The sequence below is a fragment of the Mustela putorius genome, unplaced genomic scaffold (genome assembly GCF_011764305.1).
Source record: "Mustela putorius furo isolate JIRA1106 unplaced genomic scaffold, ASM1176430v1.1 tig00003853_pilon_pilon_pilon, whole genome shotgun sequence".
In the NCBI taxonomy this organism is placed as follows: domain Eukaryota; kingdom Metazoa; phylum Chordata; class Mammalia; order Carnivora; family Mustelidae; genus Mustela; species Mustela putorius.
Genome location: NW_025422005.1, coordinates 84,787,716 through 84,813,469, shown reverse-complemented (window position 1 = coordinate 84,813,469; position 25,754 = coordinate 84,787,716). Strand labels below are relative to the sequence as shown.

At 42.5% G+C, this 25,754-nt stretch overlaps 1 protein-coding gene across 3 annotated transcripts in view; it reads right to left on the bottom strand.

Annotated features, from left to right (window-relative positions):
• SLC35A3 (solute carrier family 35 member A3) overlaps window positions 1-2,997 on the bottom strand; it is a 51,960-nt gene extending 48,963 nt beyond the window's left edge. The window contains exon 1 of one of the 3 annotated variants that reach the window (XR_006601834.1): window positions 2,376-2,789. Coding sequence is in view for 1 of the 3 variants with exons in the window: in XM_004775189.3 (XP_004775246.2) it covers window positions 2,376-2,393 (18 nt within the window). In the remaining 2 variants the exon portion in view is untranslated. Of the gene's footprint in view, window positions 1-2,375; window positions 2,790-2,871 lie in introns of those variants that run through there. The other 2 variants (XM_045064905.1, XM_004775189.3) reach the window with 2 other exon arrangements.
• Window positions 2,998-25,754: the final 22,757 nt, after the last annotated feature.

The window sequence follows — 25,754 nt, the reverse complement described above, 5'->3', positions numbered from 1 at the left end:
AGTTATTTGTATAAGTTCAATATGAATCTGTACTCCCTGTAATAAGATACAACTTGAAATACTGGCTATACTGCCCAAGTTTTGACTGACATTTCAGTCAAATGTCAGAGAAGGATGGGCATAATATCCTATATGACCAGACAACTTTAAGAAACTAAGATTGACTATATAAAGCCAATAATGCCCCTTCAAAAAAAAAAAAAAAAAAGCTCAACTGGTATCTTGCTTTCTGGGTTCTCAGTCTTATCAGGGGAGTAAGGAAGAGGTCAATTCCTGGCAGGCCCAAGAACCTCAGGATCTCTTAGAGACCTCTAGAAGAGAGAAGAAAGGAAGTCACCCAATTCTAAAGGTATTGCAGGCAGTCTTACAGTGAATCCTTGGCTTGGCGTCCTAGCCTTGAGAAGCTTTTAAAAGTCCACTCAGAGATTACTTTTGAAAAGTTCCAGCAAGGCAGACTTTAAAAGAGTCTACATGGCTAATTGCTATTTTTACATAAATATTCAAACCAAGTTTAATGAAACTAGACTGATCTTGCATGCAAATTAGTCATACTGCTTACCTTTGGTAGAAATGGAGATGACTGTAGAGAAATAAAATTATATTTCAGTAGCCCACTATTGTGGATATAAGATTCCAGTCCTGTTTATTGTCTCTGAGGTTTTGTTATCTACCTATGAACTGGACTGGATCCTGAATTCCTCTATTTTCCTCCACTATCTTGCTATGACTATCCAAACTAACATTTCCAACTTTCTCCCATCCTTCCGACTTGGAATCACTAAAAACAAAAACTCCCCTTTTGCTAAAGCCCTGTAAGCTGAAGCTGGACAACGGGATACACGTTGTGATACAAGTGACCCTGGAGGCAAGGATTAATTCTTGTGTGGTGATGTAAACTTATTTCAGATTTTATTAATAATTGTATAATTGAATTTGCCTTTCTGGTCCATGTTTGATCCTAGTAATAAATCTTTGAGGGAGTATAGACAAATTCCTCAAATAACCACAGTAAAATGCAAATTAACAAATATTTAAAGTTATAAATTGGGCGCGTGGGTGGCTCAGTGGGTTAAAGCCTCTGCCTTCGGCTCAGGTCATGATCCCAGGGTCCTGGGATGGAGCCCTGCATCGGGTTCTCTGCTCAGCAGGGAGCCTGTTTCCTTCTCTCTCTCTGCCTGCCTCTCTGCCTACTTGTGATCTCTCTGTCAAATAAATAAATAAAATCTTTAAAAAAAAAAAAAAAAAGGGAGCCTGCTTCTCCCTCTCCCTCTGCTTGCTGCTCCACATGCTTGTGCACATGGTCTCTCTCTCTCTCTCCCTGTCAAATAAATAAATAAAATCTAAATTAAAAAAAAAAAAGAATAAGTAGAATCTCTACAAAGATAGTAAGGAAGATCCTTGTAGAAGGAAGGATGCAAGCAAAGTCCAAGGCGGTAGGCACACAGCATGTTCAGAAATAACATTTCCAAGTAACTACAGCAGCTTAGCTAAAAATAAATAAATAAATAAATAAATGAATAAATAAATTATGTGGGATAAAGTAATTCAAAAAAATGAAAGGGACATAATGATCTAATTGGAGCTATGGACAGCTGCAATTTTGAAAAGTTTTGAATGCCACCCTAAATAATTTTAAATGTATGTTGGAGCCAATAGAAGGTCACTGAGTACTTCTGAGGGAAGAGTGACCAGGGATTGCATAAGCTATCTTTTAAGAAGCAGTATGGAGGGGAGTGACTGGAAGGGGGACAGATTGAGGGAAGCAAGTCCACTTTGGAAGCCACTGCTATATTGCAAATAAGGGAGAAGCACCACATTTAGCACGGAGACTGCGGGAAGGAAAAAGGGGGGAAGTAAACTGAGACGCTGAAAAACCAGAATCTGTACTTAAGAGGCCGTGTTGGGTAGGAAATGTTAGAACCATTCATATAAACTTAACATTCCCTTAAAGGAAACAACCAGAGTTTGCCAATGCAAATAAGGCCACCAAGTGAGAAACTGTACCAGATTTCATCTTTAACTATCAAAGCTGAATGTTGACTGAAAACCAAAAACTCCCGATTCCATTTTCAAAGACTGCATGTGATAAGAACATAATAAAAGATTCAGTCTTGCTACTATAAAGTAATGACATGGAAGCGGCTGGCCAAGCAAGGCCCATTTCATCATTCAGTATCGTTCTTTAACTCATTTGAACCCGCGTTCCTGAAAGGTGGTTAGCTGGTTAAATAAATACTATGAAAACCCTCCCTCCCTCAACCCTCAGAACCCCTCCCCCGCACCCCTCCAGCACACGGGCGCGCGCGCGCGCACAGCTCCCGATAGGAATCTCGCCCGGCTCCGGACCGCCCCTGCCGCGGCGCTACCAGCCTTACCAAGGACAGCCCTTCCATCTCTCCAAGTCCCTGCGACTGCAGGGTCCCCGTCGGCTGGATCGGCGCCTACCGCAGGGCCACTCTCGGAGCGGGAGCTCCAGGGACCTTCACGGAAGGAATGACGGCCAGCCGGGCCCGCCGGCCACGGGGCTCCCCACGCCCTAGGCTCGGAGGCACACAGAGCCGTCTTCATTCGCTCGACACACCCCTTTCCTCGGGCCCTTTCCTCCTCCACCCAACACATTCTGCACGTCGTCCCTCGGAGGTACAACGTGTCACTTCATTCGCTCCCCCCCCCCGTGCTTATCTCGACCCCGTCCCCTTCACTCGGACGGACTTTCCATCAGGCCCCCGCACACCTTTTCCTCCTCCTCCTCCTCCCGGAGCTGCGCCGCCCGCCCCCACGCCACCGGCAGCCTCTAGCGCCCCGGCCGGCCGCTGCCGCAGCAGCCTGCTGCCCTGCGCCCGCCTCCCCCCAGGGGCGCCCCACGCTCACCTCCCGCGCAGCTCCCCCGGCTGCGCGCACCCCGGGCGGCGACTCGGCTCCGCCCGGCAGCCAAGGCTGGCCAGCCCGCTGGGTCCCCCGCGACCCTTGACGCCCTGAGCCGCCGGCTCCAGCCGCCTCAGCCGCCGCGAGCCTGGTGCGGCCCAGGCGTTTCCGGGTTCCCGCGGTCCCGTCCCCCAAATGCTCCGGCTTCCGCCTCGGCCCGGGCAAACGCGGTTCCCGGCTCGGCTGCGGCGGCCCCAGCTTGGCGCTTGCCAGCTCGGTCCCCGAAGGCGAGGCACTTAGGCGACTCGGCGGGCAGCCCCCGGTGTAGCCTTCACCGTCGCGTCGCCGCCTGGGGCACTGCCTCCCGCTAGTTCTGTCCCGGGTGGGAGAGTCGGATAGAGTGGCTCCCGCCGAGGGCTTCTGCGGGGCTGTCCGGTCCGGTCGTGCCGGGTGCCAGGGTGTCCGACTGCGAAAAGAAAGGCAGAGTCCTTTGGGGCAAAGGTCCCTGAGAAGGGAGTGAAGAGGAGGATCCAGGAAAACAACCCCAACTGGATATAGCTGTTACTGTCCCTGAAAACAACGTTAGCCCTGGCACAGGCTGCCACCCAGGAGTCCAAAAGAACGCTTCTTGAGTTGGAAATAACCACTCTCCCATCCTGGCCGAGACCTTGAGTTTGAGGAGAGCCCCTTAATGCTATTAACCGGGGCAGGGGAAGGAACAATCAGCAAGAAAAAGCAAACGGGGCTAGAGGATCTCAGAGTTCCTGGCTTCATGGATCCCTTGGGCAACACCAGCTTTAGAAGGCCGTCTGATTTCTTTGTTGGAAATCCTCCAACCACCAAAGCCTAGTCTGATGATGGACAAGCTAAAATTATTATTCTAGGTCCAGTTTGATCATCAAATTGCATTTTAAGGTTTTCTCTTTCTTCTTACACAGTGCCGCTGTAGATGAAGCCTACATCTGTTTATATTGCACGTGATTAAAACTACCTCCATAGAGACAGAGAGCAGGAAAATAAAATTAAATAACTGTGTTAGAAAATAACTGGCTTTGGGCGCCTGGGTGGCTCAGTGGGTTAAGCCGCTGCCTTCGGCTCAGGTCATGATCTTGGGTCCTGGGACTGAGCCCCCCCATCGGGCTCTCTGCTCAGCAGTGAGCCTGCTTCTCCCCCCCCCCCCCCCCCTGCCTCTCCATCTACTTGTGATTTCTCTCTGTCAAATAAATAAATAAATAATCTTTAAAAAAGAAAAAATAAGAAAAATAACTGGCTTTAAATTTTTCTGTGTTGTGACCTTGAGAAAACCCCTGGATGTGGAAATTTATATTAGATCTTAATGTTTGTCCAAATATTTTGGAAACAAAATACGGCTGGTACAAAATAATAATAGCTAGGCACTATTCTAACATATCTACTTTTTTTTTAATTCAAAAATAGTAGGTATTCAGTAAACATGTGTGGTTGTAAGGGGAAAGAAAGATAAAATGTTTTAAAAATTAACCAGCAGCAAAAATATACCTTAAGACATGAAAACATTTTTTTAAAGAAAAGCCTTCAGTTCTCTCAGAAAGCTTTAAAATGAGAAAAATGAGAAGTGGAAGCACTTATAATTATGAAACAGTAACGTGGACATCTGGGACAGGCATGAAATTGAAAATGATCAAAACTCTATACAAAAACAACAACAACAACTTGGGGCGCCTGGGTGGCTCAGTGGGTTAAAGCCTCTGCCTTCGGCTCAGGTCATGGTCCCAGGGTCCTGGGATTGAGTCCCGCATCAGGCTCTCTGTTCAGCAGGGAGCCTGCTTCCTCCTCCCTCTGCCTGCCTCTCTGCTTACTTGTGATCTCTGTCTGTCAAATAAATAAATGAAATCTTAAAAAAAAAAAAAAAACTCTATACAAACAAAAGCAGTGATGAAAATAGAGGGCCAAATAAAAAAGAAAGAAAAAATAGAGGACCAAATATATGAAACTCACAATTGCTGCAAAGTTATGCTCCCTAACACTGATGACCAAAAGAAAGTAATAACTTTCATTAGCCTTTTCTAGGTTTACAATTTATACTCATACCTACTGAATTGCTTTGAGCTTCCCTGTGTATACCACCCATAGGACATGTTGCTATTTCTCATGCTGTTCACTAAGTGTAGAATATGTTTCTACTACTCCCACATATATATATATATATATATATATATATATATATATATTTATAGCAAGCCCATTCCACTTTTAATTCTCTGCTCAGGTATTACCACAAACTTGAAGGCTTTTCCAGCCTCCTTCCTCCCAGGGGTCTGATTTCCTTCTCTGAGGTCTCAGTGTCTTGAGGCACTCTGTGCATACCTAGGTAATTTTACTTCATTGTACTGTGATCTGTTTTCATATCAATTCTTTCTGCCTAACTCTTTCCTTGAGATCTGTGCTATCTCATTTATCTCTGGATCTTCAGCATTTAGCACACTGGTGAGCCCATGGTAGAAACTCAATACATATTTCCTAAACTGAACTGTTTTTGGAATGATGTCAAAGACAAGCCAGATAGTATAAAAGCTTGCCAGGGAAGAATGTGAGCAGAGCCTGAACTGCAAGTCTAGGCACCCAACACCTTCAAAACAGTTAAATCAGTACCCAACATCTAAAAGTCTTCTAATAATAACAATAAAGATTGTCCCTTTGAGTAGCTTGCCTGTATCATCTCATCTAACCTTCAGAACAGCCCTGTAAAGTAGGCATTCGTGTCTCTTGCAGAAAGTGAAACTGAGGCTTAGTGACACTCAGTAACTTACTGAAGTTCCCAGACTTACTGAAAGATAAACTGGGATTCAAATCCTGATTTGTCTGCTTTGAAAGTCCATGCTCACTCTAAAACACTACATTTAGTTGTTATAGAAAGAAAAAGTGGTATAGGAAAAGAAAGAGCCAGAATAGTAAAAAGGTGGCAGACAGCAAAAGTGCCAATAGAGTTAATAAATGTCAGTAAAGGGACGCCTAGGTGGCTCAGTCTGTTGAGTGTCTGCATCAGCTCAGGTTATGATCCCGGAGTCCTGGGATGGAGTCTCATATTGGGCTCCTTGCTCAGTGAGGAGCCTCCTTCCCCTTTTGCCTCTCTCTCTCTCCCTCTCTCTGACAAATAAATATAAATATAAATAAATAAATATATATATATATATATATATATATATATATATATTTTTTTTTTTTTAAGTGTCAGTGAAGAACAGAGATGGCCATGAAGGAAGGGAGAAAAACAGCAACCCGGGACAGAGGACTAGCTTTGGCGTCCCTATCATAACAGCTCTGAGAGGCAAAATTTTGGCTACTTAAAGATAGAAAAGTTTGAACAACATATGAGCCTGGGAGTAGCCAGTCAAACAGGACTAGGTAACTCAACAGAACTTCATTAGAGTTGCCAAATGAAATACAGGACACTTAGTTAAATTTGAATTTCAAATAAACAATGAATAAATATTTAATATATGCAATATTGGGGATATACTTGTACTAAAAAAATCATCAGTCTATCAGAAATTCAAATTTAGGGCAGCTGGGTGGCTCAGTGGGTTAAGCCTCTGCCTTCAGCTCAGGTCATGATCTCATCTCAGGTTCCTGGGCAGCAGGGAGCCTGCTTCCCTTCCTCTCTCTCTGCCTGCTTCTCTGCCTACTTGTGATTCCTCTCTGTCAAATAAATTAAAAAAATCTTAAATAAAAGAAGAGAAATTCAAATTTACCTGGGTATCCTGCATTCTTATTTGTTAAATCTAAGAATCTGATTGAAAGCATGAGTGGTTCCCAGGGGTTCCCCACAGAAATTAGGACCACATCAAACTATATTTGGTGCTGTTGACATTGCAAGCATTATGCACACAAAGTGACAGTCCCCAGATCAGTGTCTTTAGGCAGAATTAGTAGTTTAGGGACTCTTTTTCTTTTTAAGTTTATTTATGTGCTTATTTATTTTAAGATTTTATTTATTTATGTGACAGAGAGAGAGAAAACACAGGCAGGGTGAGCAGGAGAGGGAGAAGGGGAAGGAGGCTCCCTGCTGGGGGTCATGACCTGAGCCAAAGGCAGACACTTAAACAACTGAGTCACCCAGGTGACCCTATTTATTTTTTTTTTAGTAATTTCTACACCTACCATGGGGCTCAAACTCATGACGCTAAGATCAAGAGTCATGTGCTCTTCCCACTGAGCCAGCGAGGCATCCTGATAAGATTCAGTAGGGAAAAAAGGGAAGGAAAGACAACAAATAAGAAAGAAAGAACAAAGATTATGGTGATATATGTTTCTAATGGGTATCTGTCCAAACAGTTAAAAAACAAAACATTGCAGTGCTTAGAGATAAACCTGGGGTTTCCAGGTGTCACTCGTAGTCTGTTCTTATGCTACTATAACTCTTAAAATTATTGAATTGAAATCACAGCTCATGAGTAGGAAAAACTAGTTCATTCTTTTAAGTTGCCAAATTAGTTGAATCTGGCATGTTCTTAGTTCTTCAGGTCAAACAACCTATATGCAAAGAAAGCTGGAGAGGATAGCCAAATAGCCAAAGGTTATTTACTTGTCCACCATTTACCTCAAAGAGGAGTTGAAGGAGGTCACTTGCATATCATTAATAGCTCAATGGACATGTGATCCGTTTGCTCTGGGATGGATCTCTAGAGTTTAATACTTTATAGAACATCTATCAGGGTGGTTTGAAATGAATTTACTTTCCGTGTCCTCCGTTAGCCAAGAGGGGTTCTCCAGTGGCTTCTGCTTGGCTTTTCCTATTATAACAGACTTAATCTTTGAGTCAGGGTTCAGGGAATGGTTTTATGAAAGTAAGCCCATCTGCCCTACCTATACATTTAAAAACTCGGGAAATTACCCTAGATCGCTGCCCCATGAAGCTTATTGACTCTGGCCAAAGCTTCAGTTATGACCTGACACTCTTAAGTTCCTAACTGGTGGAAAACATAGTGGTCTGGCCATCAAAGAATTGGTTTCATCTCAGAGTCAAGGCCAATTGTAAATAGAAGTTTTGGGGACTTCCCCTTTACGTGGCATAGTTACCTGCCGAAATCACCAGAATCCTTTGTGGAGGAATGGGACAGAGTATGTACTTATACTTGTGCTATTAAAGCTGGTCAGGGGGCGCCTGGGTGGCTCAGTGAGTTAAAGCCTCTACCTTCAGCTCAGGTCATGGTCTCAGGGTCGTGGGATCAAGCCCTGCATTGGGCTCCCTGCTCAGCAGGGAGCCTGCTTCCCCCCTCTCTGTCTGCCTCTATGCCTACTAGTGATCTCTCTCTCTCTGTCAAATAAATAAGTAAATAAAATCTTTAAAAAAGAAAAAGCTGGTCAGGAGCCTCTTAAGCCTGGAAATGGGTGAGGGGTTGCAAATCTAGTGAAGTTGAACCTCTATTCAGCAGTCCTTGAGTGCATCGATGATATAGAATTAATATGCAGTTGGATTATGCTGTTCACCAAATTTTGCTGCTCTCTACCTTCAGAACATGTGATAAGTTGCACTTCCCGGCTCTCTTGTGGTTGTGTGAGACTATATGATTAGTCTGGTCAATCAGTTAAAAATATATTATGTGTGTCATTCAGGTCCATAACACTGAATTGTCAATTTGTGACCTTCCAAAACCTTGCTCTCAGCTTCTGAGTCTGGCAACACTCACTTCATCAGTCCGTGTCCTAGAATGACAAGATGAAAAGTGAAAGCCCCAGCAATCTGCAGTAGACCCAGAGCATGAACCAGAAATAAATCTTTGTTATTATACTAAGATATTATGTTATATTATATTATATTATAATTTCAACAAAACGTAACATATATTGATTGATACAAATATTGATGCCCTGAGATGAAGTGTGGCCTGTGTTAACAAAACCAAACTTTTGCGGCATTGACTTAGAGTGAAATAAGCTTATTTTAGAAGCTGGAGGAATGACAATCTTGGCTATGCACTGGAATATTTGATACAACTGTCACCTACAATAACTTGATAGGTAAATAATGGACCTCGTATGTTTATAGCTCTAGAAGAGACTAGAAAACAAATGTCAGGGGCACCTGGGTGGCTCAGTGGGTTAAGCCGCTGCCTTCGGCTCAGGTCATGATCTCAGGGTCCTGGGATCGAGTCCCACATTGGGCTCTCTGCTCGGCAGGGAGCCTGCTTCCCTCTCGCTCTCTCTGCCTGCCTCTCCATCTACTTGTAATCTCTCTCTGTCAAATAAATAAATAAAATCTAAAAACAAACAAACAAACAAACAAAAAACAAATGTCAGTAACACGTGTTGGTTAATGTTGGCTGTGTTTGACAAGATACTTCATAAAAGAGAAGTACTCAAACAATAATTGATTAATTTATAAGCAGAAATGGAAAGGAATAAAGAGAACATAAACATTTGGGAACTTGCTGTGTTGGGAGTAAATGTCTTTCATCCCCAACTGGTAAACTATAAAACTGAGTAGGCTTTTAAACAACAACAACAACAACAACAAAAAGCCATCAGAACTAGGCCTATAGGCAAGGATAAAAAATAGCCTATCTCTGTCATTCCCATCTTTAAAATTTCTGAACAGATTGCAATGCCACTCAGTAAATCCTTTCTTTTCTTTCTTTTCTCTTTTCTTTTTCTTTCTCTTTTCTCTTCTTTTTTCTTTTCTTTTCTTTCTCTCTTTCTTTCTAAATTATTTGACAGAAAGAGACACAGCAAGAGAGGGAACACAAGCAGGGGAGTGGGAGAGGCAGAAGCCCACCGAGCAGGGAGCCCGATGAGGGGCTCAATCCCAAGACCCTGGGATCACCACCTGAGCTGAAGGCAGACGCTTGATGACTGAGCCACCCAGGCACCCCTCAGTAAATCCTTTCAATGGGTGAAATGGCTCAGGAAGAAGGGAATAAAGGTGTTGCTTTCCCACTAAACTTGATGGACAAAAGAACCTAGAATTAAATAGATAAACAAATGGAGATGTGTCAAGAAAAGAACTGTGGTATGACTATTAACAAAAGAAAATCACAGGAATCAAATAGAAAAGAAGTCTGTTGTGCTGATGAAATAATTGTGCCACCAAAGCAATCAAGAGCATGGACAAGACTTAAAATACCTCTTTGGGTGGGGGGTGGTGGCGGCTGCCTTGGTGGCTCAGTCAGTTAAGTATCGACTCTTGATACTGATTCAGGTCATGATCTCAGGGTCATGGCATGGATTCCCCGCTTCAGCTCCCTACTCGGCGGGGAATCTACTTGAGATTCTCTCTTTCTCCCTCTGCCCCTCCCCCTGCTCTCTAAAATTAATAAATAAATCTTTACGAAAAAAAAAAATACCTCTTTGCCTCTAGTCTTCTATAACCAAGAAATGAGTTCAAAACACTGCTCAGCCTCCAAAGAGTGTGTACTCTCAAGACTACTTCAGATATGACCAAGGAAGATAATAGAAAAGGAAGGACCCTCCCCTATGTTGAAGGACTTAGAAAACAATGAATTAGGCAGCCTCTCTCTGCAGAATTAGCATCAATTCAAGAAATAAGCCCTACACCCATGGTGGCAGGACTTGATAACATTCTTATCATGAAACAGTGTCAGCTCTGTATTTCGATTGGTTCTCCTCCCCCATGTCTTTTTTTTCTAATGACTCTCTCTCCCACCCCACCTACCTCAACTCGTAAGGTACTTTCTGCACTCTGTCTATTCTAAATACTTCAAAAAATGTTATAAAATATTTGTCCTTTTTTATTTGGCTTATTACACTTAGCATGATACTTTCAAAGGTCATTCATGTTATCGTATGCATAAGAACTTCATTCTTTTTTACTTATCCATTCATCCATTAAAAGACGTTTGGGTTATTTCTGCCTTTCAGCTATTGTAAATAACACTGCTGTGAACATTCATGTACAACTATCTGTTTGAGTCTCTGTTCTCAGTTCTTTTGAGTAGATACCTAGCAGTGAAATTGCAGGATCATATGGTAATACCATGTTTGATTACCCAAGAAACTGCCATATTGTTACAAAATAGCCGCACCATTTTATATTCCTACCAGCAATGTAGAAGAGTTGCAATTTCTGCACATCTTCATCTCACTTCTTTTCTGTTATTGATTATACTATTCTACTAGGTGGGAAGTAGTATCTCATTATGCTTTGGATTTGCATTTCCCTAATGACTAATGATTTTGAGCATCCTTTCCCGTGCTCATGGGACATTCATATACCTTCTTTGAAGAAATGTCTTTCACCCACTATTTTTACTTATTTATTTATTTGAGATAGAGATAGAACAAGAGAGAGAGTGAGATCATAAGTGGGGGAAGGAGGCAAGCAGAGTGGTGAGGGAGAAACAGTCTTCCCCCTGAGCAGGAAGCCCAATGAGGGGCTTGATCCCAGGACCTCAGGTACCCAGGATCATGACCTAAGCTGAATGCAGACGCTTAACTAAGCCACCTAGGTGCCCCAAATTTAAGCACCTTTCCGTAAGACTTGTAAAAATTACATTGCCCATTAACACAAAAGATATTTACTTTCAAGTTAGATAAATTCTGATTCAAATATGAATACCGCCTGTGGAAAACAAAACTTGTGAAAGTATATCTCAATAGGTCACACCAACATATCAAAGTTTCTTGAACTATTACAAAAGGTATAGGGTCCAACTCTGGTTAGATGGCATAAGGATATTCTATATTATTTCTTGTTTCAATAAAACCCTAGAGAATTTATGTGAAGCAACCAACTGAGGACTCTGAAAAATAAATAATAGCAGACAAATATGGAAAGAAATCAATACTCAAAGACCAACAAATGGTGAGTCCCATATTTTTTCCCTTCTTTCATCCCTTGGTTTAGTCTCAAGGCATCCCAAATTCTGGAACATTGCAATGGGCATGGCCAAGAGAATATCTCTCTCTAATCAGAGGAAGGAGATGAGGTACACCCGAAGAATGCAGAGAATGAGGGAAATATCCTGTTTTTCTTTCCTTCCGTGGCTTTGCAGGACTCCAGTTCCAAAGCTGCTCTCTCCATGGGCAGCCAGTTGCATCAGCAGCTGAGCCTCCTGATGTGCCTTGAAGGGAGATCCAGTTGTGGGAGACGTCTGACAGCATAGGAAGACTGAAAGCCAGGCATTCTTGCCAGGAGGATCAGGAAAAGGAACCCCGGGAGCCAAAGAGTGTTGTAGAGATTTTGGACAGGAGAGAACTTAAGAAGGGAATTTTATGGATTTGTGTTTGAAGTTCTAGGATCACCTGGAGGGACTCATGTGTGAAACTAACCTGACATAGAAAACCAAAGGTTTTGAACACTACTGTATGGTGTAGACCACCACCCACACCCCTTTAGCCCCTGAGAAAACACACACAGACCAGATCCAAATACTGCCAGGGTCCAAAAACTGATTATTTTGGAACCATGACCCACAGAAGGCAGGCCAAGACTTTTGGCCTAAACCTAACTAGGACAACTAGCTGCTAAAATAAGACAAAGAAAACTCTAACATTCTCCAGTGGATTTTGACAGGATTGAGTCTCATAACATAGCAGTTAAAACATCCAGGAGACAGGGGCATTCTAAGAGGGCAATCTAAGAGGGGACCCATGACCTCCACCCCTAGAGTCACACCCATGATTAAGTTATGTTATATAACAACATCAAACGTTATTTAAGCCTGCAAAATAGTGATGCTTAAGAAATCTCCCAACCTTTCGTCTTCCAAAATTCCTTTACTCTTTTATGTTCTGAGAAATAGTTTGCCCTAGAGAACCACTTTTTCCGACTTAAATAAGATTTGCTGTCCAACTTGTTCATGGTTCTCCTAAGACTTCCAGATGTCTCCGTTGTTTATCTACAATAAGCCCCTTTTCTATGAACCTGACCATGTGGGCAGACTCAGAACATCTAATTTCCATTCTCTGTCTCATGGTTGATTAGCTGAGATTAGAAGTATTTGTCTGCCTGAAACTCGCTGTCCACAGAGCAAAACATTTCCTGTTCAGCTGAGCAAGTGAGACCTCCCTCCACCTGCAAAACATCTCCAACTATAAACTATGCCCTATGCTACTTGGTTAATCTCATTGTTTAATCAGTTCAGGGTGCTATGACAAAATACTATAGCCCAGGTGGATTATAAACAAGAGAAATTTATTACTCACTGTTCTGGAGTCGGGGAAGTAAAAGGTCAAAGAGCTGGCAGATTAGGTGTCTTTTGAGAGCCTGCTTTTTGATTCATAGATTGCACCTTCCAGCCCTACTATGGTTTGGGAGTACTGTGAAGTTTTTTTTGTAAAAGCCCTAATCTCATGCATGTGGATTCCATCTTCAGGACCTAAGCACCTTCCAAAGGCTCCAGCTCAACTGGGTATTAGGACTTCAACATATGAATTGGGGGTGGGGAGGACCAAAATAGTCAGGCCAGGACAGCTCTCCTAGAAGCTTAAAGCCAAAACCATCCCCTCAGACACTCTGATCTTTACTTAATAGAACTGAAAGATTGTGTTCACACAAGATCCTGTGTGTGAATATTAGGCTCTTCCTAATATTGTCCCTCATTTTATTTTAATTAATTAATCAATTTTATTTTCTTTGGATAAAATCAATATCCTCATCTGTCCAGGGTTTGATTTCGATGGGGGTGGTGCAGTGAATCAGATAGGATTGCATCTCACCTTCAGTCCGTCTTTGTTCCCCCCAGGCGAGGAGGACTCCTCAAGCCTTTGTGGTCACTCCACTCTTCATGGGCAGTCCAGGGAACCCGTTGGCAAGTCCAGCTTTTGGTCCCGTGTCGCAGTCCCCTGTCCATCAGTGTGGAGAAGTGAGGATTTTATGGGCTTTATTCCTGGTGCTGGCTACTTTTGGGTGACCTTTTGATGAGCTCCAGAAGTGATTTAAATGATTTATGGAAATCTCACCACTGTGGGTGAAAAATAGAGAATCTGGTTTATTACTCTTTTCTGTATCTATTTTGTCTGTTTTAAACTCAAATCAATTAAGGATTCGTGCAATGGGCACAGAACCCCTCTTTTATATGAGCCAGTGAGTTTTGTATTTCTGCTTGGCTGAAATACAAAAGTGGATGCAATTTTTAAAAAGGATTTTATTTAAGGGTTCCTGGGTGGCTTAGTCGTTAAGTGTCTGCCATCGGCTCAGGTCATGATCCCAGTGTCCTGGGATAGAGCCCCGCATCCGGCTCCCTGCTCCAAGGGATGCCTCCTTCTCCTGCTCCCACTCTCTCTCCTTGTGTTCCTACTTTCACTGTCTCAATCTCTGTCAAATAAATAAATAACATCTTTCTTTTTAAAGATGTTATTTATTTATTTGAGAGAGAGAGAAAGCATGCCCATGAAGGGGGGAGGGGCAGAGGGAATCTTAAGACCACTCTGTGCCCAGCATGGAGCCCAGCCCCAGGCCCCTAAGATCATGACTTGAGCCAAAATCAAGAGTCGGATGCTCAACCAACTGAAGCTATAACCTCTCTATTTGCGTCTATATGTGTATTTTTGTGTCTGTCATTGTGTAGTCTTTCCTTTTCCTTCATGGTACTACCAGGTTAGATTATAAAATTTCTTAGAAGAGTGCTTTTGGGATTGATTTAGAGGTAAGTAAGCCTTATATAATTTCTAGAATTCCCAGAAATGAAGGAAATTGATCCTTTAATAATTTCAATGTATGTATATACTAACTCAAATGGTTTAAAAATTCAAGTTCATATGATTTAGGTAAATTTTTGGCAAATGAGACTCGTTTAGTCCTATTGCTTTAATGAAAAGACCTACATTTTTGAGTTACTAGCATTAATTATAAGACAAGCATATACTTTTTTCTAATTGGGTATGCTTTTCCTAGACTTGTGCAAGTTTATTGATCAAATAAACTAACATTACATCCGCTAGATGTTTAAGATGTTTTAAAATGCAAATTGCGTTTAACCAAATTGAATCATCATTCTGACAAACTTTATCTCAACAATATTGAGGTTTGTAGTCTGTCAGCTTGAAAATGATTTCCCAGATCTTTAGGTAACTTAAACTCTTGGACTGATGCTCGGTTGAGATAGTGGATACTCATTAGATGCCTAGATCATTTCTAAATAGGATAAGATACTGAAACATTCATTGCAAAGCAAAATTTTTAGCTTATGTAAGCTTTATGTACTTTTTGCCTCTCATTTTTATATGATACAGAGAGGTCATATATTTGGATCTGTTAATGAATGTGTTGATTTTTGCAGCTTTGGGCTGTGTATGGCTATGAAAATAGTCATAAGCTCTGTTGGCCTGCTAAAAATGCTAATGTATTGCAGTCAAAATTATCTAACGTCTTCATAGTCTCTGTAAAATAGAAATGACTGTAGGTTTTTTTATATATTTTAATTTTTATTTTTTTGATCTGTGATTTTGTTTTTAATTATCTTAAGCCTTATCACATAATTTACAAATTTGTGCTGATGATATATCTCCTCTATTTTAACCCTACTAACGAGTTTGCAAAAGGACCACTACCAATCATACATATATGGTATTTCCACAGATATTTTTATTTTTTAAAGATTTTCCTTATTTATGGCAGAGAGAGAGAGAGAGAGAGAGAGAACACAAGCATGAGAGAGCTAGAGAGAGAGAAGGAGAGCAGGAAGCCCGATATGGGGCTGATATGGGGCTCCAACCTAGGGCCCTGGGATCCCAGATGCTTAAGGACTGAGCTACCCAGGTGCCCAGGGACTGTGGTTTAAAGTCATAGTCAGTGTATGTGAATGAGTCTCAACTCAGCAATAGGGACACAGAGAAAAAACTATGCAGGGCTTGCATGATGAGTTTTGTTAAGCAAAATGAGAGTAGTTTTGTCCCAAGGTAATATGACTGTACCATTATGAGAAGGAAGGAAGTATAGGAAAAAATCTGAATGGATATGTAAAGTTGTAGAAGGTTCTCAGAAAGGAAGTTTTATTTGTGGTGAAGGTGGATAAAGCTTTATTTGCAAGATTCCCAGGGGCTGCTGGGTGGCTCAGTAGATTGGGTGTCTGATTTCAGCTCAGGTCGTGATTTTGAGCTCCTTATCCAACCCCACGTAGAGTGCCCTGTACCGGCTCCCTGATTTCAGGGAGTCTGCTTGTCCCCCTGCCGCTCCCCCTGCTTGGGCTCTCTCTCTCTCTCAAACAAATAAATAAAATATTTTTTTAAAAAGATTATCTAAGTTTTAGTAATAAATAAACTGATGTAAAACTAGAAACTGGTTTTCTCTCTGTTTAAATGATAGTCTTCTTGTATTATTTGCCTGATTTATTTAGTAAAAATTGTCAGGGATTTTTCTTTTTCCTTTTTTTAGATTTATTTATTTATTTATTTGAGAAAGAGAGAGAGAGAAAGAGAGAACACGGGGGGGAGAGGAAAAAGCAGGGAGCCCGACATGGCGCTTGATTCCAGGGCTCTGGGATCATGACCTAAGCTGAAGGCAGTTGCCTAATGACTGTGTCACCCAGGCACCCCGAGATTTTTCTTTACCTTCTGAATACTTTGTCTATATAACAAAGATTCTATATCTTATTAGAATTTTTTCCTGTGCTGTATGTTAATTTTATCATGTTCTTGGTTATTTAAGAGAACAAAGTCTTCCTACTTTTGAAAGTGCTAAGGTTTTTTATAATCATAACTATCTCCTATGTATATCTTTTAAATCTTTTATTGCCATTTTGGTTGGATAGGTAGTCAAGCATTTCCCAGTCACCTATGATCGATCCTATTTTTTAGAAAAAGATTTTATTTATTTATTTGACAGACAGAGATCACCAGTAGGCAGAGAGAAAGTGAGAGAAAGAGAAGCAGGCTCCCTGCTGAGCAGAGGGCCCGATGCGGGGCTCCATGCGGGGCTCCATGTGGGGCTCCATGTGGGGCTCGATATGGGGCTTGATCCCAGGACCTTTGGACATTGACCTGAGCAGAAGGCAGAGACTTTAATCTACTGAGCCACCCAGGTGCCCCTGATTGATCCTATTTAAACAAATGTTAAAACATCCTGATAACTTTTGATATTCTGCCTTCCAAAATCAAATCCTAAATGATATGATTTGCACCTAAAACGTATTTCCTGGGGCGACTGGGTGGCTTAGTTGTTAAGCATCTGCCTTTAGCTCAGGTCATAATCCCAGGGTCCTGGGATCAAGCCCCGCATGGGGCTCCCTGCTCAGTGGGAAGCCTGCTTCCCTTTCTCCCTCTCCCCCTCCCCCTGCTCACATTCCCTCTCTCGCTGTCTCTCTCTCTCAAATAAACAAAAAATTAACAACAACAACAACAAAACGCATTTCCCAAAGGACCCCTGAAAAAAAATCACAAAATATTTGTTCTTTTGCCTTATAAAAATAGAGGTTCTAGAAATACTTAGACTTACTTGATATGTTACTATTGATGAGTTGCATAGGAAGAGTTCTCAAATCAGAAGAAATGCTTAACCTTCCCTAGGCTATATTTGTATCGGTAAAATGTTATTAATATAAATATTTTAGAAATTGTATGTTCTTTGGGGCTCCAGTCAGTTAAGCATGCAACTCTTGATATAGGGGGTTGTAAGTTTGAGCCCCATGTTAGGTGTAGAGATTAATTAAAAATAAAATCTTAAAAAAATTGTATGCTATTTGGAAGTTCCTAGAGATTTCCCAATATCTCCATTGTCCATGGTATATGAATTATGTCCTGTTTATCAGAGCCCATGGCTGCTTTGCTTGATATTTAGCAACTAATGTACAATGAATACAATAATAATTTCAGTCATTTTTTTGAACATTAAATTGGTCATAACTTTATTTTTTTAATATGGCTCTAGCATCTTCTAGTCCAAAAGTTTTAATCTGGGGATTCGTATCATTTAGCTATGGAGTTTTATGAATATATAAATGTTCAGGATTTACTCCATTCTTTTTTTTTTTTTTAAGGACTTACTACATTCCTACTAAATTTCTTTACTTGACAAATTTGATATATCCTTGGTATAATCTAACTATATACTTGGTATATCAATGGTATATTATGTCCCAGGATTATTACATGTTAAATCTGAAGAAAGTTTTTTCTCTATAAATATTTTCATAAAGTAAATATAAAATTCACTCCTTTTTTTAAAAGGTTATTTATTTATTTTTTTAAGTATCTCTATATCCATCGTGGGGCTTGAACTCACAACCCTGAGATCAAGAGTCCCATGCTCTTCCAACTGAACAGCCAAGTGCCGCACACTCTCCTTGAAAACAAAATTAATCATGATGTTTATAGAGATGTTGTCTAAACCTTTTTTGGATTGACTTTCTGTTGTTTTGCATGTCACAGAAACAGCCTTCTTTGCCAGTTTCATCATTCTTATAATGAACATACCCAATCTTTTCCTTCTGAAAACCATCAGTAATAAGTTAACTGTAGCTATTTTTAATCTTCTGTCATCTATTTGTGATGTGGGAAACAAAAGCAGAAGAAAAATTATTAAATTTCCTTACTATCTACAGCCCACTGACAAGCCCTTGAAACAGGCAGAGTGACTTTCCTCTTGGTACTCAGCTGCCTTGATGCTGATCCTTTGTCAAGGGCAAAAGGCAACCTTAGCTGGACCCCCAGGACCCTGTAAGTCTACTTTAATATATACAAATTCTTTTGGAAACTTCCTTTATCTCTACCCCCCAAGGTACATGTTGGGGGCACCTGGAGGCTCCCATCATGATCCAGCCCCACCTTAAGGTCCCTGCTCAGCAGGGAGCCTGCTTCTCCCTCTCCCAGACCCCTGCTTTTGGGTTTTCTTCCTCTCTCCCTCTCTGTCAAATAAATAAATAACGTCTTTTAAAGAAAGATACATTTGGTAATCCTCCTCCAAGTTATGACCCACTGATACACATCTGAAGGGTCTCATGGCTGAGGGTTTACTGAACAATAATAAATGACTTTTCCCAATAATAGCTAGCCCCCTCAGGATCCTGAAAACATCGTTTCCAAAATACCAGGGAGGCTTTTGCTATCCTTAACCCTCTCCCCACTGGAACATATATAATGGGCCACTCATGACCCCAGTGCAGCTCTTTCTGCCCACAGGTCCTGTCCCTGTGCTTTAATAAGACCACCTTTTTGCCCTAAAGTTGTTTCAAGAATTGGCTCTTGGCATCAGCTTCAAACCCTAATGTCTTTCCTATATCAATCTACAGACAGTTTTTTGTTTTACCCTGATGCTTCCCAGGCCACAGGCCAGAGTGCATCACCAAAGATGGACAGTCTCAGAGCTCTGTGCCCAGATACTCTGGGGACAGACTTCTGATGGGGTTGCTTAAACTTGAGTCCATACCAGTGGGTTGAGCTAAGATTTCCAGAACTCCAGCTCAGAAACAAGTGGGTTCCTGAGACTGTTAACCCAAGATGGAGTGGTATAAGAATTAATTATATGGGACTGAACAAACTAATGAAGGGTAATTGTGGGTTTTGTTTGGAATATTGTTGATATCAACGTTATATTTTCTGGGTATAAGGAACCCTTTTCTCTGTCCTCTTAAGCTATCTATAACTCAAAATAATTTAGTACACCCAGCTTTTGTAAACAGAAGCATTTATCTTTTTCTCCCTGCCTGACCCCTCCAAAATTTGAAAATTTATTGTGTTTTCTTGTTTTCATGACAATATAGTACTTGCACAATTTCAGTAAGAGTTTGTCCTCTTCATTGATCAGACTTAATTGAAAACATTAGTTATGCAACCAAGGCCTTGTCTGGAATGTCCTATTTGAGAATAACGCACATTTAGTCAGATATGACCACTTTTAAGGAACGATGGGTAATTTCATGACACTAACCCTTACAAAATGTGCTTAGGAAAACTAGGCTGGTATCTGGCTTACAGGGTGAGTAACAAAGATCACTTCCTTGCAGCTTAGGAGCCTTAGGATATTTTAGGGAATCTGAGACATTACCCGAATTTACAGTTACCACAGGTGGCCTGGCTCAAGAGGCTTTTATTTATTTTTTTAAAGATTTTTAAAAATTTTATTAATTTATTTTTGAGAGAGAGGGAGAGAGAGGAAGAGAGAGCACAGGAGTGTGGGAGAGGCAGAGAGCGAGGGAGAAGCAGACTCCCCACTGAGCAGGAGGCCTGATGTGGGACTCCATCCCAGGACCCCGGAGTTAACGAGCTGAACTGAAGGCAGATGTTTAACTGACTGAGCCACCCAGGTGCCCCTCTTTGTGATTTTCTTTGATTAGAAGGAGAATGATTGTAGAGAGAAATTTTGCGTTCGTGGAAAACTATAGTACACTCTCCTAACTGTAAACCCAAGTGAGCGATAGTTGGAGTTATCAGACTCTAGCCCTGTTCATTGTCTTGACACTGCTGGCACACTTCCTAAACTGCATGTAATTGACAGATTTGCAGACTGTCTTCTCTGGTGGAGAGTTAAATGAATTCTCCCTGCCCGTGGAAGAAGCCTTTTGGGTACCCACCTGCAATTTTGACTGGATGGATCTTGTTGGCTTGCACAAAGATCATGAACCCTCACCAACTGCTCAGTTCTTCCAGATTCCTTTACTATCTGGCTACGACTCTCTAAACGAAGCTTCCAAAATTTTCTGCCTCCTGCCTGACTCAGTGTACTCAAGAACTAAAACCTGACTGCCCGTAGCCCTTTTTTGTGCTGCAAAGGCCTTTCCCTTCAGGATCCCAAGAAGCCCTATGGGTGGGCTGAAGTCCAAGTGGCTTCATTTAAAACCTTGAAGGGCTCAAGGACTTATATGCGTAACAGACCAAGCAGGGTTAGATTTCTCCCTGGACAAGCCACTGTCTGAGCCAATAAGGAAGCTTGGCAAGATACTGAGTTACGCCTGCCCTTACATAAGAGGTAAGCAAAACCGTGGACATCAGGATCAAGATTATGAACACCTTAGCCTCAGGGAACTCAGTAAGTTGTGCTCCACCAGCTTCATGGAACCCACTGAACTGGTCTACCCTTGGGTCTGGCTCCTGAGGCTATTTCCTTTGGTGCAGATTTTCACCTTGTTTCCCTTTTTCATTCCAGGCATTCCTCTTTAAAAGATATCTGATGTCCAGGACTTTAAAACAACTGATTCTTTCCATGACCTCTACACTGATGGCTCAACTGATTTTATAGAAACATTACCAAATAGAGATTTTAAGAGATTATTTCTTGGATCCTACTTGGCCTCGTTTAGGAATTTCTTCACACATCTGAGTGGTTGAGCAAAAACTGATATTCATTCATCTTGAACAAGAGACTGAGCGCGTTGAACTTCACCGGAGCCTTCTGCCCTTGGAGAACAGCAAGCGTTAAGACCGCCCCTCCTCCCCGCACACCGATCTTTTGTGTTCCAGGAAAGGGCTCATGGCAAAGAAATATCCTTTTCCATGTGACTTGGATAAGACTCAGAGTCCACACTTTCTCGTGATCCCTATAAGACTTGAGTGTAACTCTAGTATTTATCTATGACAAGGCCAAATTCACACCTTTCCCTTTTTTTCCCACAAACTTGCTGAGAAAGCCAAACTAGATCTTCCTATGTCTTGTTCTTTGTCTCATGACTGATTGGCTGAGATTTGAATTGCTTACCCCTGTAACCAGCTATGCTGGTGAATTTCACGTGTCACCCGGACTGGGCTGAAATGCTCAGAGAGCTAGTAAAGCATTTCTCTGTCTGTGAGGGCGTTTCCAGAAAAGATTAGCGTTTGAATCAGTGAACTGAGCAAAACCGGGTGGGCTGGGTTGGTGGGAGTCACCTAATTCTTTGAGGGCACAATCGAACAAAAAGAAAGGAGGGAATTAACTCTCGGCTTGAGTTGAGAGATCCATCTCCTTCAGTCCTCTGACCTCACAGCTCCTGATTCTCACAGGCTTTTAGACTCAGGTCGGCTTTTACATCATCTCCATGGTTCTGAGGTCTTTGGACTCAGACTGAATTATATCGCCAGCTTCCCTGGTTCTTGAGACTGCAGATGGCAGACTGTGGGTCTTCTCCGCCTCTGTAACCGTGTGAGCCAATTCCTTTATTTTATTTTATTTTATTTTATTTATTTATTTGACAGAGAGTGCGAGAGAGCATAAACAGGGGGAGCAGCAGAGGGAGAAGGAGAAGCAGGCTCCCCACTGAGCAAGGAGCCCGGCTCAGGGTTCGATCCCAGGACCCTGGGATCATGACTTGAGCTGAAGGACAATGCTTACTGACTGAGCCCCCCAGAAGACCCAAGTGTGAGCCAATTCTTCTTTTTTTTAAAGATTTTTATTTATTTATTTGACAGAGAGAGATCACAAATAGGCAAAGAGGCAGGCAGAGAGAGAGAGAGGAGGAAGCAGGCTCCCTGCTGAGCAGAGAGCCCGATGCGGGACTCGTTCCCAGGACCCTGAGATCATGACCTGAGCCGAAGGCAGCGGCTTAACCCACTGAGCCACCCAGGCGCCCCCAATTCTTCTAATTAACCTTCTCTTATCCTGTTCTTTCTTTCTGTCTCTCTCTCTCTTTTTCTCTCTCTATGTGCTATTGGTTCTGTTTTTCTGGAGAGCCCCCACTGATACACTAGCGACTCACAGGGAAATAAAACATCCTGTTCGGCTACCTGACTGAGACTTTCCCTGCTTGCAAAACCAGTTGAACCATAAACCGCTCCATCTACAACTTGTTTACTCTTCTTTAGGAAACTCTAAGGCAGGGGCGCCTGGGTGGCTCAAGTGGTTAAGTATCCTTGTCGTAGACCTGCCTGGGGGGTCCACTCTGGCATGGAACTGCAGAAGGCCTCTTGTTGGCCGAGTAGCTCCAGCTGGTACCCAGCGGGAGAGTGGGGACTTCAGGCCTTCAGCTGCTAGGAACTGAATTGTGCCAACAAGGTGATAGTCTTGGAAAAGTTCCTCAAGCCCCAGGTGAGAACTGCAATCTTGCCAACACCCTGATACCACCCTGGAGGCCAGCCAGAGATCCCAACCACATCATGTCGGACTTCTGACATACAGAATTGTGAGTGAAGAAATGTGTGTTGTTTTAAGTTGCTACATTTGTGGTAATTTGTTACATAGCAATGGAAAACAAATACAACCCTTTAAAAACCATTCTTTGTCTTCATTGATCTATACCTCTTTTCCTTTCTCTGTGGTTAGTACCTCTATGCTACGGCCCCTCCCCTTTCTGCACCCTCAGAAATGTCTTAATCTACTGATTACTCATGTTGTAACTCTTCTGTGCTTCATTCCTCTCAACGTTTAAATATGCTCAAATCTCTACTGTAAAAGCAAAACCAAAAACCTTCATTTGACCTCATCCTATACCGATCTCTTCTTTTTGTTGTTGTTGTTTTTAAGACTTTATTTTATTTATTTGAGAAACTGAGAGAGCACAAGCCAATGGGGGTGGGGGGAGGCTTACCAACCTGATCTTATAGTGGGGCTTTTAACCAAACATACTACCAAAATTGTTCTCAGCCAGATCACCAGTGACCTCAATTTTGTTAAATTCCGTGAATGCTCATCACACCTTTTTTCATCATCACTCTCTTTTTCCCCTTGTGGAGGGGCAGAGTTAGGTCTCAAGCAGGAGCCCAGAAACTGTCCGCTGAGTCACTTCCAGACCATGGCCTTGCCTGAGGTCCTTCAGCCCGCCAGGCAGTTGGAAAACCACCCCACGGAACTCATGCTGCCAAGCTGGGCTGACACAGCCTGAATCAGGCCAGTTCTGGATTTGCATGTCCACTGGCCTTTCTCCTCTACACCTCTCTTCTGCCGAGATCCTCTCCTTTCTGAGCCCCGCAGGCAGCTCCGTGTGGGCGTACAGGGGGAACAGGGGTGGGATGGACACAAGAGATGATCAGTCTAAACCTGCCAATTAGCCTATATAAGCCACTCCTCATCTGCTGCTATTCGAATTAACCTGAAATCAAATTAGAAATTCACTCTCTTTAGTTACCCTGGCCACATTACAAGGGCTCAACGGCCACATGTAGCTAGTGGTTCTCATATTGGACAGCACAGTCTAGGGCAGGTCCATCCCTGCTGAGATTTCTACAGCACAGAGCTGAGCTAGAATTCCTGATCAAAATTCAACAGGCAGGGGCTGGAGTCTGAGAAGGGCACCATTTGGGCCCTGCCCCACTTCCTGCAGAAACAAGCCTTTTTTTTTTTTTTTTAAAGTAGTCTCCATGCCCAGCATGGAGCCCCGTGTGGGGCTTGAACTCACGACCCTGAGCTCAAGACCAGCTGAAATCAAGAGTTGGACGCTCAAACCATGAGCTGCCCAGGTGCCTCCAGACACAAGTCATCTTAAAGGAGGTTTCCAAAAGTGAGGCCCTGGGGCCAGACTAGCTCTATGTACATTCCACTGGGTGAGAGGTCAGGCTGAATCTCCATCTGTTCTAGCTCTTCACCATCCTGTTTATGTGTGGACTGGGACAAGCCAGACATCCCTTCTCCTCCTTTGCTGAATGCTCCTTTATCCATGCTCTCCTGGTTTCCACAACACCACTCTCTTATCTTTCCCCTTATTTCTCTGATGATTCCTTTGCTCCTTCTCATTGCCTCTAGAGGGGGGCTCTCTTTCACCCACCTGCTCCACGTCTTAGGATAGCTCAGATGTTTAGGGGTTTTGCACTCCCTTGGGACTGCAAGCTCGGCAGACAGCTACACACCTCGCACACACATTTGTGCCTGCACCCTGCCCCTGCACACGCACACCCCCCTTGCAGCCTTGTCTCTCCCTGGGACTCAGACTTACAGTCCCATGGAGAAAAATGGAAATAGAGCCCATTGACGATCACTGAAATGTTCTCAAAATGCTGCTCCCCTCTAATGGGGAGGTTCTTCTCAATTCTTACTGAGTCAAGTTCATTAAACTAGTTCCTCAACTTTTAGGAAGAGTCTGTTCCTAGGGCCCTCCTAAGACCCGGAAGGCAGAGAGCTGTTGGGCCTCTCCTACCATCACATTAGGTAAGTCCTGATACTTCTGAACTTCCTCTCTAGTGGAGACCAGGGAAGAGCTTCTCAGATGATCCCAAAGAAGGACCAGTCCCTTTCCCCCAAAATCATTTTGGACTGATGCTCTTGGTAAAATAAAATAAAAAGGAACTGCCAGAAAATGTGATGGAAATCCATCTGATTAGGGGTACCTGGGTGGCTCAGTTGGTTGAGTGTCAGACTCTTGATTTCAGCTCAGGTCTCCATCTCAGGGTCGTGAGATTGAGCCCTGCGTTGGACTCCACACTCAGTGCAGAGACTTGTCCCTTTCCTTCCTTGAATACACTCTTTGCTTCTCTCTCAAATAAATAAATAAGCAAATAAATAAAATCTTTAAAAAAAATCAATCTGATCAGGCAGTTTCAGACTGCTATGAAATTTTCTAAGTGTCTGTACTCAATTTTTGTATTTCTTTACTTGAAGACCTGTAAAATACAGTTTGTTTGCCTACAATTACAGTTTATGAAGCATTTTGAGTAGTCCTAGTCTCTGGAGAGAAGGAAGGCCAAGAGACAAATGTTGTCTGCCATTTTTTTAAAATTTATTTTTTTATTGTGTTATATTAGGCACCATACAGTACATCATTAGTTTTTGGTGTAGTGTTCAATGAGTCATTATTTGCATAGAACTCCCAGTGCTCATCACAACACATGTCCTCCTTAGTACCCATCACTGGGCTACCCCATGCCCCGCTCCGAAACTTTCAGATTGTTTCCTGGAGTCCATAATCTCTCATGGTTCATCTCCCCCTCTGAATTCCCCCTCTTCAGTCTTCCCTTCCTTTCCCTAATGTCCTGCATGCTATTCCTTATGTGCCACATATGAGTGAAACCAGACGAAAATTGTCTTTCTCTGCCTGACTTACTTCACTCAGCATAATCCCCTCCAGTTCTATACATGTCAGTGCGAATGGTGCGTATTCATCCTTTCTGATGGCTGAGTA